At 42.8% G+C, this 16,547-nt stretch overlaps 1 protein-coding gene across 1 annotated transcript in view; it reads left to right on the forward strand.

Annotated features, from left to right (window-relative positions):
• The window catches only part of DNAH10 (dynein axonemal heavy chain 10), a 161,409-nt gene that overhangs the window by 39,063 nt on the left and 105,799 nt on the right, over positions 1–16,547 (forward strand). Inside the window, exons 14-24 of the mRNA XM_006056319.4 lie at positions 132–257; positions 1,896–2,068; positions 3,124–3,275; positions 6,862–7,026; positions 7,620–7,827; positions 7,966–8,122; positions 11,369–11,845; positions 12,012–12,170; positions 14,070–14,186; positions 14,270–14,372; positions 15,824–16,002. Of these exons, the coding sequence (XP_006056381.4) occupies positions 132–257; positions 1,896–2,068; positions 3,124–3,275; positions 6,862–7,026; positions 7,620–7,827; positions 7,966–8,122; positions 11,369–11,845; positions 12,012–12,170; positions 14,070–14,186; positions 14,270–14,372; positions 15,824–16,002 (2,016 nt within the window). The remainder of the gene's footprint in view (positions 1–131; positions 258–1,895; positions 2,069–3,123; positions 3,276–6,861; positions 7,027–7,619; positions 7,828–7,965; positions 8,123–11,368; positions 11,846–12,011; positions 12,171–14,069; positions 14,187–14,269; positions 14,373–15,823; positions 16,003–16,547) is intronic.

Genomic DNA, 16,547 nt, shown 5'->3' on the forward strand with positions numbered 1-16,547 from the left:
GCAAACCATCCAAATTTGTGCAAATCTGCCTGCTTCCTCTTGCATAAAGTGTTAAGTGATTTTTTTTTCAGGAGAGAGAAAAAATTGTTATTTTCAAGGACAAAGTGACATTTGCCTGACTTCTCTGATAGGTCAAACAAAAATATTTGGAACTGGGTAGGATGATGAAAGACTACGAAGATAGAAAGTATGAGCAGTGGAGAGAGACAACAGAACAGATCCTGCCAACTCTCATGAAGAAGAGTCTGCTTACTAAGGTGCATCTTTTCAGATCTGAAACAGTGTTCTTGCCTAGAGAATCCCATGGACAGAGAAGCCTGGTGGGCTACAGTCCATGGGGTTGCAAAGAGTTAGATGTGACTGAACACTGACATGCGTGCGTGCGCGCCCACACACACACGTCCCAGACTATGGGGGCTGTGTAAGATGATGGTAACTCCTATTTCCTTGAGGTCTGATGTGTTGACTCTCACGAAGTTGAGAGGTATTTCCAAAATCAAAGGCAAAGAAGGGCAGAGGTGGCAGGGGTTGACCAGGGAGAAGAAAAGAGGCAGGAAGGGAAAACCTGGGGGTAGCAAAATGTCATGGTCAGGGAACAGGTGGGGATCAGGCAACCCTTCTGACTTCTTGGCTTAATTCTGGGCTTCAGGGACCCAATTTGTAAAATGACCTGGATCAGATGATCACAAACATACAAAGTATTAGTTGAACCGTGTATGAAACAGGTTCCAACCACTGATGGTTGATTATTTTTAACTTACAAAGTGTCACTTTGGTAGCAACCAGGGTTCTTGGCCTTCCCCAATCAATAGAAATTGACTAGAGGCCAGATAAGCAATTCAAAGCAAGGCTTTAATGGGGGCCCCTGCTGCAGCAATGGAGAGTCAGAAGTAACCCGTTCCCTTGCTCACTCACTCCCCGAGCATCGGGTGCTGAGCCTGTTCATTATATGGGGTGAGGGTAGGGGTGAGTCCAGGGGGTCTGGCCAGAGGGGTGGCTTAAGTAATTTGCCCATCCCTTTGGTGGTGTTGAGTTCAGGGAGCTTTTGCTCCGGACACCCTGTTTTTGCTATGGCTCTTCAGAAGTGGCAATAAAGATTTTTCAGTCTTTTTGTCTTTTGTCTAGAATTTGCTCCAACTGCAGGTGTATGCAGTTATTTTTAGGTCCCATAGAATTTCTTTGTATTTTGTTCCTGGAGGAGAAGTGTGTCCAGGTGCAAGCATTGCAGCAAAGGGTCCCAGGTCCCAGCCTGTCTCAGTTGCATGGGATTCATCCTCATCTTTAGCACAGGGCCCAGCATATACCAAGTGCTCAACAAATTAAATGTTAACAGTGAGAAAGGAAAGACCTGGGCCTGGCAGTTTCAGATCTATGGTCTCCTAAGTTCCAAAGTAGGTACTAAAATGAGTGAAGAGGCCAGGTAGAGCTTATCAGGAACTGGATGGCTTGTGTCCTATTCAAAAGGGACAGCCGCTCCCCAGCTTCAGTCTATTCTTGTCATTTATCATCAGTGTTTCCTATTTTTTGAGGGACGCCAGATTTTTGGATTTTTTTCATGCAATTGCCCAATTTTCAAATGTGAGTGCTAAATCAAATTCTTTAAAAACTCTGTTTACCCAAGTATGTCTTCTTCTTTTTTTTTTTTTTTACCATATTATTATTATTATTATTATTTTAAATTTTATTTTATTTTTAAACTTTACATAATTGTATTAGTTTTGCCAAATTGCCAAGTATGTCTTCTAGCTTAGTTCTGGTCAGCTCCCTGCTCTGTCAGGGCAGCAAAACCCCTCCACTGATTTTTTTCAAATTCACATTTATAACTCGGGTTGCGTTGATCTGATTGCTTTGTGGACAGCCCTTCTCACTCTTATGAAACATTGTCTCCCCCACAGACTTCTGCCGCTGGTGATGATGCCACAAACCCTGACAGAGTGACTGCTTTCTCAATCAACTTTTCACCTGCTCTCAGGGAGATTATTAATGAAACAAAGTACTTGGAACAGCTAGGTTTCCCTGTCCCCGAATTAGCAAGGAACATTGCCCTCCAGGAGGACAAATTTCTTAGGTAAAAGGATTCTTCTTTTAAATCAATGGTCAGCACTTCTTATCTTGGGACCCCTTTACACTCTTCTAAATTATTGAGAACCAGCCCCCTGCCCATACCAGGGCTTTCATTTTTGTGGATTTTATAACTATCAATGTTTGCCACATTAGAAATGAAAACTAAGAAATATTTAAAATTTGTATTAATACATTTGTCTGAAGTAGCAAAGATAAACATTTCATGTTAACTTAAATAGCACTTTTTTTTTTCTTAATTAATTTTCATTGGCGTATAGTTGATTTGGGGGCTTCCCTGGTGGCTCAGATGGTAAAGAATCTGCCTGCAATGCAGAAGACCTGGGTTTGATCTCTGGGTTGGGAAAACCCCCTGGAGAAGGGAATGGCAAACCCACTCCAGTATTCTTGCTGGAGAATTCCATGAATAGAGGAGCCTGGTGGGCCATAGTCCATGGTGTCGCCAAGAGTCAGACATGACTGAGGAGCTTTCAGTATGACTATAGTTGATTTATAATGTTGTGTTAATTTCTGCTGTACAGCAGAGTGAATCAGTTATAAATGATTATACATCAGTTACACATACATGCTTCCCAGGTGGCGCTAGTGGTAAAGAACCCACCTACCAGTGAAGGTAGATGTAAGCGACATGGGTTCCATCCCTGGGTCAGGAAGATCCCCTGGAGGAGGGCTTGGCAACCCACTCCAGTATTCTTGCCTGGAGAATCCCATGGACAGAGGAGCCTGGCAGGCTGCAGTCCATAGGGTCACAAAGGGTTGGACACGACTGAAGCAACTTAGCATGCACACATATATACATACTCTCTTTTTTTAGATTATTTTCCTGTATAGGTCATTACAGGGTATTGAGTAGAGTTCCCTATAAATAACATTTTGAAATTAAAAAGTAACCAATATTTTCCAAAAAGGAAAGTTATTGGGAAGAGTGACATTCTTTTAAATTTTTAGTCTGGTCATTGGTCTTTTGTAACGTATTATAAGATTATTGAGCTTTTTTGAGCTCCATTTTTCTAATGTCAGTGACTTTCCTGTAATGTACAGGTACACGGATGGGATACAACGTATGTTGGATCATTATCACATGCTCACAGGAACGTTAAACGAGGCAGAGTCTCTTCTTCTTGATGACCATTCCCAGGAGTTATTAAGAGTGTTTAGATCTGGATACAAGAGGTTGAACTGGAACTCACTAGGTAATAAATTCATCTATCTATTGCCTTTTAGACTTTGGGATGCAATCATTCTTTTAGATTGTCTTAGTTGAATTACAATTTTTGTATGTATGTGAAAGTGAAAGTCGCTCAGCCATGTCTGATTCTTTGCGACCCCATGGACTGTACAGTCCATGGAATTCTCCAGGCTAAAATACTGCAGTGGGTAGCCTTTCCCTTCTCCAGGGGATCCTTCCAACCCAGGGATTGAACCCTGGTCTCCCGCATTGCAGGCGGATTCTTTACCAGCTGAGCCACAAGGGAAGCCTGCATGTACATAGATATGGTTAACAAACCATGCTTTAAAAAAATATTTATTATTTATTTGACTACGTTGGGTCTTAATTGCAGCACACAGGATCTTCATTGCCTCATATGGGACCTTTTGTTGTGGCGCATGGACTCTCCAGCTGTGGCTTGTGGACTCAGTAGTTGCAGTTGATGCCCTGGCTTCTCTAGTTGTAACGTGTGGGCTAAGTTGCTCCATGGCGTGTGGGGATCTTAGTTCCTTGACCAGGGATTGAACCTGTGTCCCCTGCATTGCAAGGCAGATTCTTAACTACTGGATCACCAGGGAAGTCCCTAACAAATATATTTTGAGCATAATGTGCAGGGTTTCGTGTATGCTTAGTCGCTCAGTCGTGTCTGACTCTTTGCAACCCCACGGACTGTAGCCCACCAGGCTCCTCTGTCCATGGTGTTCTCCAGGCAAGAATATTGGAGTGGGTTGCCATTCCTTTCTCCAGGGTTTTGTGTAGTGATTGCTTTTATTTGTTCTTTTTTTGAAGTTTTAAAATGACAGACTCCGTTTCATTAATAGTTCTAGGACGGTTCAAGGGATTAATATCCTATTGGGTGAGTCATGTAGTCTGTGCTTTTTGAATAAGTGTCCATGTCATCTAACTTGTCAGATTCATTGTGAGTTTTTCTTATTGTACCCTTATTATCTTTATAATACCTGTCTTTAGTGGTCCCTCCTATTTAATTCTGGGTATTGTTAACTTGTATCTTCTCTTTCTTTTCAGTCCTGCTAGAGATTAGTTTTATGGAAGCCATTTGTTTCATTGATTTTATCTGTTGTCTTATTATCTGTGTTCAATTTTATTAATTTCTGCTCATCTGTATTATTTCCTTCTGCTTGATTTGGAATTTATTTTACTTTTTTTTTTTTAAGAGGTTCTTGAGGTGGGAACTTTAACTGATTTGATATTTTTCCTCTTTTCTAATGTATGCATTTGGTACTATTTCCCTTTCAGCACTGCTTTAGTTATGCCCCACAGATTTTGATAGTTGTATTTTAATTTTTATTCAATTCGATGTATTTTTAAAACTTCCTTTATGACTTCCTCCTCGACCCATGGATTATTTAGAAGTGTGTTATTTAGTTCCAGAGATCAAATTGCCAACATCCGCTGATCATGGAAAAAGCAAGAGAGTTCCAGAAAAACATCTATTGCTGCTTTATTGACTATGCCAAAGCCTTTGACTGTGTGGATCACAATAAACTGTGGAAAATTCTGAAAGACATGGGGATACCAGACCACCTGATCTGCCTCTTGAGAAATTTGTATGCAGGTCAGGAAGCAACAGTTAGAACTGGACATGGAACAACAGACTGGTTCCAAATAGGAAAAGGAGTACGTCAAGGCTGTATATTGTCACCCTGCTTATTTAACTTATATGCAGAGTACATCATGAGAAATGCTGGACTGGAAGAAACACAAACTGGAATCAAGATTGCTGGGAGAAATATCAATAACCTCAGATATGCAGATGACACCACCCTTATGGCAGAAAGTGAAGAGGAACTCAAAAGCCTCTTGATGAAAGTGAAAGTGGAGAGTGAAAAAGTTGGCTTAAAGCTCAACATTCAGAAAATGAAGATCATGGCATCCGGTCCCATCACTTCATGGGAAATAGATGGGGAAACAGTGGAAACAGTGTCAGACTTTATTTTTCTGGGCTCCAAAATCACTGCAGATGGTGAATGCAGCCATGAAATTAAAAGACGCTTACTCCTTGGAAGGAGAGTTATGACCAACCTAGATAGCATATTCAAAAGCAGAGACATTACTTTGCCAACAAAGGTTCGTCTAGTCAAGGCTATGGTTTTTCCTGTGGTCATGTATGGATGTGAGAGTTGGACTGTGAAGAAGGCTGAGCACTGAAGAACTGATGCTTTTGAACTGTGGTGTTGGAGAAGACTCTTGAGAGTCCCTTGGACTGCAAGGAGATCCAACCAGTCCATTATGAAGGAGACCAGCCCTGGGATTTCTTTGGAAGGAATGATGCTAAAGCTGAAACTCCAGTACTTTGGCCACCTCATGCAAAGAGTTGACTCATTGGAAAAGACTCTGATGCTGGGAGGGATTGGAGGCAGGAGGAGAAGGGGACGAGAGAGGATGAGATGGCTGGATGGCATCACTGATTCTATGGACATGAGTCTGAGTGAACTCCGGGAGTTGGTGATGGACAGGGAGGCCTGACGTGCTGCGATTCATGGGGTTGCAAAGAGTCGGACACGACTGAGCGACTGATCTGATCTGATTTAGTTTCTAAGTGTTTGGAGATTTCCCTGTTATCTTCCTGTCGCTGATTTATAATTTGAGTCCATTGTGGTTGGACAACATACTGAGTATAATTTCAGGTCTTTTAAATCCGCTGAGGTTTGTTTTATGGCTCAGGGGATAGTCTATTTCAGTTAGCTGTCTCTCCCCCTTTCAGAGTCTTACGCTTGTTTTATGGATAATATTCATGGTCTTAACTGTATTTAGCAGGAAGAATAAGGAAAAGTACATTCTTCTTCCTTTACTTTTTAAAAAATAAACAAGGCATTTTTGTTTTTCCTTTTTTTCCTGGTTTTTCCTTTTTTGCCCTTCCTCCTACTTCTCTTCTCTTGCTCCAAATCTTCTTTTTCTTTGTCATTTCCTTCTTTCCTCTTTCTCGCTTTTCCTTTGTACAGAGAATGTGTGTTTGGACCGTGGACTCCAGAGCAAAACCCCTGGGTTAAATACCTAGTTTCTACCCACGTGACTCAACCTCTCAGGGGCTCTGCTTCCTCATCTGTGAAATGGGCATAATGTTTGTACCCTATTCATAGGTTGTTGTAAGGATTCGATGATGTAATAAACATCACAGGCTTAGGCTGTTGCCCGATTAATCATATATTCTTAATTCAGGTTTACTATGCGTGTTCTTGCTGTTTACTTTTCTAAGCAACAGGCCAGAGGAGACTGCAGGCACAGTGGCATGGGGTGGAGGGTTCAGGTTGCCATGGCAATGAGAGGACAAGAGGGTTGGACTTCTTTATCCTCATGGTGCTTCAGATACAATTATGCTAAAATGTGAACAGAAGAAATGTATCATTTGGTTGATTCTGAGCACCCGCTCTTTGTTCCAGTCCCCAGGGACCAAGTGGATCTTTGTCACTTGGAAGACCCAAGGGGATGGAAGGAGCAGGGTCCTTCCTGTGAAGGGATGTGGTATTAACATTACAGTTGTTGGTGGGAGGGATGTGGAAGGAAGTGTTGAAAGCCAAGTATCTTTCTTTTGTTCTTTCTCTCCAAAGGTATTGCTGACTACATAACCCGGTGCAAACAGGCCATTGGGAAATTTGAGTCCCTTGTCCACCAGATTCATAAGAATGCAGATGACATTTCTTCCAGACTTACTTTGATAGAGTCCATAAATCTCTTTAAATATCCAGCACCTAAAAGTGAGGACGAACTCCCAGGTAGATCTGGCTTCTTTTTTCTTTTGATTATGGGAGGAAAAGTCTCTTGGTCATGATTGTGCACACACACACACACACACATTTTATTCCACAAATGGAATAAAACCATGCCTCACGATCTCAGGCAATTACTTGAAAACATAATGGGTAATTCTTACTCTTTGTCACGTTTTATGTATTGCTTAGTTTTACAGATTCCTGAGTCTATGAAGATTAATGGTTCTTTTGTCAATAACTCTGTAACAGGAAGGTGAACTGTGTTTTTATGGACTCACAGTAATTTGTTCAAATGGTATTTTAAACGTTCTTGGACTTAGTCAACAAGGAATTCAGGACTAGTTAACAAGCATTTCGAGGCAAGCAAGATTGCCCAAAGACATAGCATGCACAATCAGCATTCAACCCCATGTGGTCATGTATTTTTTGCTTTGGATGTGTCTTGCTTTGGATGGTGTTGACTTGTTTTCTGCTTTTGGTCAAGATTAGAGGCTGCTTTTGTATTTGTGAGATACACAGCTCATGTTTGGGTTGCTTTTTGAGTAATGTCCTTTCCCGTGTCCATGAAGAGCTTTAACAGATGTCTTCCACTGCAGGCGTCAAGGAGTTCTTTGAGCACATTGAACGAGAAAGGGCCAAGGACGTGGACCACATGGTCAGGTGGTATCTTGCCATTGGGCCCCTGCTGACCAAAGTTGAGGGGCTGGTCATCCACACCAACACGGGCAAGGCCCCCAAGCTGGCCTCCTACTATGAATACTGGGAAAACAGAATCTACGAGGTCCTGACAAAGCTCATCCTGAAGTGAGTTAATCTTCGTATTACATGTTGTAAAGACAGTGTATGTGGGGAATTCCTTGGCAGTCCGGTGGTTAGGACTCTGTGCTGTCAGATCTATTTCACTCTGCTAAGTTCTGAGTCTGTTTTATTGACCCCTCCTAGGAATCTGCAGTCTTTTAATTCTTTAGTCCTTGGAAACGTCCCTTTGTTCCAAACGGAAACCATCTTGACAGCGCCAGAGATCATTCTGCATCCCAATGCAAATGAGATTGACAAAATGTGTGTTCACTGTGTCCGAAACTGTGTGGAGATGACCAAGGTAAGGGCGGGAGTGTGTGTTATTTCCCAGGTGGTCCCTGGCTGCGGAGAGTTAGGCCCACCAGCTGTGGACAGGTGTGACCCAGAGTTGCTGAATGCAGGTCTGACTGCTCGATTCTCAAGAGCTAAAGAGGCCAGGTTGGTGAAAAGCAACGTTTGTTTTATTTTGGATGCTGGTAATGGGGATGAGGGGTGAGTGGCGGAGGGTGGAGACCTGTCCAAAGGCCTAACCCCCCTCCCCACTGACAACCAGTGGGCAAAGAGCTTTTATGGACTGAGGAAGGGGGCTCCATGCAGAAACAGCACAGTCAGCTCTGACAGTCATTTTGAAATTGTCTTCGGTCGTCTGGCTAGTGTCACCGTGATTGTTTTAAGTACAGTTAATCTTCAGTTCCACGGTCAGTTTGTTCCCGTTTCCTTGAGGCCGATTCTCAGAATTGTGGCAGCTCATGTCACGGCTACAGTCTGGTCATCATGTTGTTAACTTCTTCCACCTGGTGGGGGTTTCATTATCTATAAGACAGCTCACAGAATTGTTGTTCAGTCACACAGTCGTGTCCAACTCTTTGTGACCCGTGGACTGCTGCACGCCAGACTTTCCTGTCCTTCACTATCTTCTGGAGTTTGCTCAGACTCATGTCCATTGAGTTGATGATGCCATCCAGCCATCTTATCCTCTCTCACCCCCTTCTCCTCCTGCCCTCAATATTTCCCAGCATCAGAGGCTTTTCCAATGAGTTGGCTGTTCCCATCAGGTGGCCAAAGTATTGGAGCTTTAGCTTCAGCATCCAGAGAGTACTCGGGGTTGATTTCCTTTAGGACTGACTGGTTTGATCTCCTTGCAGTCTGAGGGACTCTCAAGAGTCTTCTCCAGCACCACAGTTCAAAAGCATCAGTTCTTTGATGCTCAGCCTTCTTTATGGTCCAACTCTTACATCTGTACATGGCTACTGGAAAAACCATAGTTTTTACGAACTGGACCTTTTTTGGCAAAGTGATGTCTTTGCTTTTTAATACTCTGTCTAGATTTGCATCTTTTAATTTCAAGGCTGCAGTGATTTTGGAGCCCAAGAAAAGAAAGTTTGTCACTGCTTCTACTTTTTCCCCATCTATTTGCCATGAAGTGATGGGACCAGATGCCATGATGTTAGTTTTTTGAATGTTGAGTTTCAAGCCAGCTTTGTCACTCTCCTCTTTCACCTTCATCAAGAGGCTCTTTTGTTCCTCTTTACTTTCTACCATTAGAGAGGTATCATCTGCATATCTGAGGTTGTTGATATTTCTCCCAGCATTCTTCATTCCAGCTTGTGATTCACCCAGTCCAGCATTTCACATGATATACTCTGCATATAAGTTAAATAAGAAGGGGGATGGTATATAGCCGTGACATACTCCTTTCCCAATTTTGAACCAATACGGTTTTAATTGTTGCTTCTTGACCCACATACTGGTTTCTTAGAAGACCAGTAAGGTGATCTGGTACTCTCATCTCTTTAAGAATTTTCCACAGTTTGTTGTGATCTGCATAGTCAAAGGCTTTAGTGGTCAAACAGAAGTAGGTGTTTTTCTGAAATTCCCTTGCTTTCTCTATGGTCCAACAAATGTTGGCAATTTGGTCTCTGGTTCCTCTGCCTTTTCTAAACCCACCTGTACATCTGGAACTTCTTGGTTCACTTACTACTGAAACCTAGCTTGAAGGATTTTGAGCATAACCTTACTAGCACATGAAATGAGCACAGTTGTAAAGTTCAGTTAGTTCAGTTCATTTACTTAGTCGTGTTTGACTCTTTGCGACCCCGTGGACTGCAGCATGCCAGGCTTCCCTGTCCATCACCAACTCCCAGAGCTTGCTTAAACTCATGTCCATCAAGTGAGTGATGCCATCCAACCATCTCATCCTCTATTGTTCCCTTCTCTTTCTGCCTTCAATCTTTCCCAGCATCAGGGTCTTTTCCAATGAGTCAGTTCTTCACATCAGGTGCCCAGAGTATTGGAGCTTCAGCTTTAGCATCTGTCCTTCCAATGAATATTCAGGACTGATTTCCTTTAGGATTGACAGGTTGGATCTCCTTGAAGTCCAAGGGACTCTCAAGAGTCTTCTTCAACACCACAGTTCAAAAGAATCAATTCTTCAGTGTTCAACTTTCTTTATGGTCCAATTCTCACATCCATACATGACTACTGGAAAAACCATAGCTTTGACTAGACGGACCTTTGTTGGCAAAGTGATGTCTCTGCTTTTTAATATGCTGTCTAAGTTGGTCATAGCTTTTCTTCCAACGAACAAGCGTCTTTTCTTGCTTCATGGCTGCAGTCACCATCTGCAGTGATTTTGGAGCCCCCCAAAATAAAATCTCTCACTGTATCCATTGTTTCCCCATCTATTTGCCATGAAGTGTTGGAACTGGATGCCATGATCTTAGTTTTCTGAATGTTGAATTTTAAGCCAGGTTTTTCACCTCTTTCACTTTCATCAAGAGGCTCTTTAGTTCTTCTTTGCTTTCTGCCATATGGGTGGTGTCATCTGCGTATCTGGGGTTAATGCTGTTTCTCTGGGCAATCTTGATTCCAGCTTATGCTTCATCCAGCCCAACATTTTGCATGATGTACTCTGCATATAAGTTAAATAAGCAGAGTGAAAATACATAGCCTTGATGTACTCCTTTCCCAATTTGGAACCAGTCTGTTGTTCCATGTCCAGTTCTAACTGTTGCTTCTTTGGACACTTTCTCACCTGGGAGGCTCATCTTCTGGTGTCATATCATTTTACCTGTTCATACGGTCCATGGTTCCTTACTAGCAAGACTTATTGCTGAATATGATATGTACTGTTTTATGTGCTGTGTTTAGTTGTTCAGTCGTGTCTAACTCTTTTCAACCCCATGGATTGTGGCCTGCCAGGCTCCTTTGTCCATGGAGATTCTCCAGGCAAGAATACTGGAGTGGGTTGCCATGCCTTCCTCCAGGGGATCTTCCCAACCCAGGGATCAAACGCAGGTCTCCCACATTGTGGGAAGATTCTTTACTGTCTGAGCCACCAGGAAAGCCCATGAATACTGGAATGGGTAGCCTATCCCTTCTCCAGGGGATCTTCCCTAGCTAGGAATCGAACTGGAATCTCCTGAATTGCAGTCAGATTCTTTAGCAGCTGAGCTACCAGAGAAGCCTATGACATGTACAAAGGGAGCAAAATAGATACTAAAGGATTGTCTTCTCCCCTGCCCCACCCTGATTCTTATTTTGTCAGCATTTTGTTCGCTGGATGAACGGCAGCTGCATAGAATGCCCCCCACAGAAGGGAGAGGAGGAAGAACTTGTTACCATCAGCTTTTACAATGATATCTCTCAGAACCCTCAGATAATTGAGCAGGCTGTTATGATCCCCCAAAACGTCCACAGGATTCTGGTCAGTCTTATGAAGTACCTGCAGAAATGGAAGCGCTACCGACCTCTCTGGAAACTGGACAAAGCCATTGTGATGGAGAAATTTGCTGCTAAGAAGCCTCCCTGTGTTGCGTACGATGAGAAGTTGCAATTCTACGCCAGGATCGCCTCTGAAGTGATGCACCACCTCTTGATCAAGGATGAGCATTGCATCCGCCTTCAGCTCGGACCCCTGGCTAACACTGTGCAGGAAAACGCCAAGTCCTGGGTGGTTTCGCTCGGAAGACTCCTCAATGACTCAGCCAGAGAGGAACTCAATAACCTGCATGAGGAGATAGAGGTAGTGGATCTCAGGTCTTCTCTGAAAGTCCAGTGCATTGTCCATTGTGGGACAGAGCCCCAGGGTTTCTCTAAAACTGCTTTCATTTCAAGGAAGTCAGGGCTTCATTCGGCACTGTATTTTCCCCCTATGCTTATTTAGTGTCCCTTTGAACTTTCTTTTATAGTCCCTGAACAAAAACCTGAAGAAGAGCCCCAGTACCCTCGAGGATCTCAAGTTTGTGCTTGCAACCATCGCAGAAATCCGAAGTAAATCTTTAGTCATGGAACTCAGATACCGGGACGTGCAGGAGAGGTACCGCACCATGGCGATGTATGGGCTCTTTGTAAGTGAACTCTTTTCTTTACTTCTTTCCCTTTTTCTTTATTCGCTGTTCTCTTTATTTATTTATTTTTTGGCTATGCTAGGTCTTCATTGCTGCAAGGGCTTTTCCTAGTGGTGGCAAGCAGGGGCTACTCTCTAGCTGCGGTGCTTGAGCTTCTCATTGTGGTGGCTTCTCTCGTTGCAGAGCACAGGCTCTAGGGCTTGCGGCTTCAATAGTTGTGGCATGTGGGCTCAGCAGCCGCGGCTCCCAGGCTCACTAGCTGTGGTGCACGGGCTTAGTTGCCCCGTGGCACGTGTGATCTTCCCAGACCAGGGATCGAACTGTTGTCTCTGGCATTGGCAGGTGGATTCTTTACCACTGAGTCACCAAGGAAGCCCTGAAGCCCCTTTCTTTTTTCTTGATGTTAATTTTCTTTAATAAATCAAGAGCTATTGCAAAAATGAAAAAAGTGGAGGAGAGAGATAAGACAATAAGAGAAACTGGTAGAAGATGACAGTTCAGTTGTCTTTAAGTTTGTTAAACATGGGTTTCAAAGACCTTCAGAAAGCCCATGGATGAGTTTGAGGGTTGAGGGTTTCAATCTCCTTGAAATTATATGTGAAATTTTGCATGCCACGCATCACATGATACACAAAAAGGAGTCCACTGGAAAAACAAAGTAGAAGAGAGAAACAAATAGCTGTTATAAGCCAGCATTTGCATAAAATCTGTATTTCAACATTTTCATCACTTGAGTGCTTTTATCGCCCAAATGCCCCTTAGCCTTGCCTGCAAGCTAGAGATTCTCTCATCAGAAAATGCACAGTGGGGACTTCCCTGGTGGTCCAGTGGTTAAGAATCTGCCTTTCAATGCAGGGGACACAGATTCCATCCCTGGTCAGGGTACTAAGATCCCACATGCCCTGGGGCCACTAAGCCCATGCCCCGTAACTACTGAGGCTGGACACAGCAAGGAAGATCCCCCATGCCTCAACTAAGACCCAATGCAACCAAAAATAAACAAATGACTTAAAAAAAAAGAAAATGCACAGTAGTGGTGATCACTTCGTAATGTATAGAATAATGAATGCCTATGTGTGCACCTGAAACACAATATTGTAGGCCAATTATACTTCAGTAAAAAATAATAAACACAAGAAGAGGAACTTTTCCTTAAAAACTATCCGTTTATCCTGAGATACAGTTTATATAAAAAGGGCAGGTTAAATCCTTGATTCTTGATCTGTATTTACATGTTTTCAGAATTAGAATTTGGTTCCCTCGCACCCTCCAAAGGAAAAAGAAAATTGTATAGAGTGTGCAAAATTTATACTTTTATAATTAAAGTCAAAATGTTCAATTCTGTCTCTTGTTATCTTTATTAAGTAGAATCATTTAAGGTTCTGTATCTTAGAGCTCCATTACTATCTGCTTATATTGTCTGTGTGCCTCTTGATTTCCTCCACGTCATTTGTATCCTTTTCATTCTGTTATTTCTGATTGAGTTCTGGACATCATTTATGAAAAGTTGTAAAGAGAATCAGAGGCCTCTCATGATGCTATGTTTCATCAGAGGAGATTTATTTTTGCTTTCGACAGCACAGCTGGGTGTGTTAATGGGTCAAGATAACCTTATTCAAATCAGATGAAGTTGATTTGAAGCTCAGTTTTACTTTATGAATGACTTATCTCTCTAGGTTATCTCTCTCTCTACCTACCTATGTTATCTATCTCTTTTAAAAATTACATTCTTCTGATTTTTATTTGGATTATAAATATCTTTGTATAATTCACAACATCTGTTCAGATGGCCTATTCTACTGTTACCCAGATGAAGAAATCCCAGGACAGTAGCCTTGACCAGAAATTTCAGTTCCAAGCCTGCTTGTCATTTATTATCTGTCCTTTTTTTTTTTTAAGCCTTCTGATGCAGAGAAAGAACTGGTTGACAACATTGAGAGCATGTGGTCAAACCTTTTCAATGATTCGCTGACTGTGGAGCATGCTCTGGGAGGCATAAAGAGAATGTTCACAGAGGTACCTTTAAATGCTTCACCTTCTGAATATAGATGTTGAAAAATACCCAGTGGGCTCAATTAATGCAACCCCGCTTTCCTCAGCTTACTCGAAGTGAAATACTAAACTACAGACAGCAGATGGAGGATTTTGCAAAACGGTTTTATCGTGAAGGCCCTGGTTCTGTAGGTGAAGATCTTGACAGAGGTAAGGATATCCACATTGGTCTGACTGGGGCATTTGAAGACATTCTGCTTAAGAATTTTGTGGGGAGATTGGATGGAGTGGTGGTTTGCAAGCTTGCCTGTACACTGGGTTCCTCTGGGGATCTCTAAAGATCGCTGCTCCCTGGGGACCAGGTTCACATAATCTGATTCCACCGATCTCAAGGGTGGTTTGGACATCAAGGTTTAAAAACATTTTTTAATTTATATATTATTATTTTCTAATTTTTATCTGCAGGTGAGTTTTCTCTAGTTCTGGTGAGTGAGGGTTCCTCTTGTTGAGGAGCTCGGGCTTCTCGTTGTGGGGGCGTCTCTTGGTTGTGGTGCTCAGGCTTCTTGTTGTGGGGGTTCCTCTTGTTGAGGAGCTCAGGCTTCTCGTTGTGGGGGCGCCTCTTGTTGAGGAGCTTGGTCTCCAGGTGCACCAGCTTCAGTGATTGCAGCACGTGGGCTCAGTCGTTGTGGCCCACGGGCTTAGCTGCTCTGGAGCCTGTGGGATCTTCCTGGGCCAGGGATCGAACCTGTGTCCCCTCCATTGGCAGGTGGATTTTCAACCACTGGACCGCCAGGGAAGCCCCTGGACATCAAAGTTTTTAAAAGCTCCAATGGGGATCCTAATCTGCAACCCAAGTTGAGACCACTTAGAGCAAGAATGCTTAGGAGACAGAAGTTTCTCACTGGAGGTGCTTGCAGTAACTGGTTTTAGTTAGAATGATGGAGAGATAAAGTCTGGTCATTCTACATTTGTCTTCCCAATTGGCTTTTATGGCCGATGTGATAATTTTGCATATTTTTCATGATTTCTAATTCAATTTTGTATACCTTAAGATTGTATGTATTCCAACACTTGCCTGCCTGCTTGTGAATTTTATACAAGCATCTTATGCAAACAAATCACTTCTTATCTATCAAAAAAAAGTATGTATTCAAAATGAACTTATTTACAAAACAGAGTCACAGACTTCGAAAACAAACTTATGGTTACCAAAAGGGAAAGGCGGTCAGGGGAGGGAGGAATTAGGAGTTTGGGGTTGTATTCACTACTATACATACAATAGATAATCAATAAGGACCTACTGTATAGCACAGAGAACTCTACTCAATACTCTGTGGTAACCTATATGGGAAAAGAATCTGAAAAAGAATAGATACATGTGTAACTGAATCATTCTGCTATGCACTGAAGGTCACATAACATTGTAAATCGACTATGTTGTTCTTGGTCACTAAGTCGTGTCTGACTCTCTTGCTACCCCATGGACTGTAGCCTACCAGGCTCCTCTGTCCATGGGAGTCTCCAGGAAAGAATACAGGAGTAAGTTGTCATTTTCTACTCCAGGGGATCCTCCCAACTCAGGGACTGAACTCGAGTCTCCTGCATTAGCAGGTGAATTCTTTACTACTGAGTATAAATTTATTTATTTACTTATTTATTAGGAGTAGAACTTTTAGCCACTTTCGATAAAGAGCTGATGAAACATGAAAAGAACCGTCAGGAGCTGGCTAATGCTGAGAAGCTTTTTGATCTTCCAATCACGATGTACCCAGAGCTGCTCAAAGTGCAGAAGGAAATGAGCGGACTGAAGGTGATTTACGAGCTCTATGAAGGACTGAAGGTAAGCATCCACCCACAGGTTTGGTCTCCATGGAGGGAATGTGGCTCAGTGGACTTGGAGGTCATAGTCATAAACAGCCTGGGGCAGATTTCAGAGAAACTCGCACTTTAGATCTTGGGAGGAGGTGATGGGGGGTGACTGCTAATGGGTATGAGGTTTCCATCTGGGGTGTGGAGAGAATTCTGGAACCTGATGGATGTGTGATGGCTGCTTAACACTATGAATGTCCTGCTTTCCACTGTACATATTCCTGGTAGAAAGCAGGTCGGTGGTTACCTAGGGGTGGGGTGGAAGGAGAGGGGTGGGAGGGGGTGATTATAGAGCGGCAGGAGGAGACCACTGAGAGGGATGGTGATGGATACGTTCATTATCTAGATGGAGCTGATGGTGTCACAGATGTGCACCCATGTCAGTTGTACACTTGAAATACGTGCAGCTTTATCGTATACCAGCAAACTCTCCATAAAGCTTCAGAAAAACAGAGAGAATGGGGAGAAAGGCATTAGAAACGCCAAGTATAGACGATGTTTCCAGTGAGTCTTGTT

Source organism: Bubalus bubalis, chromosome 17 (assembly GCF_019923935.1).
Source record: "Bubalus bubalis isolate 160015118507 breed Murrah chromosome 17, NDDB_SH_1, whole genome shotgun sequence".
Taxonomy (NCBI): Eukaryota; Metazoa; Chordata; class Mammalia; order Artiodactyla; family Bovidae; genus Bubalus; species Bubalus bubalis.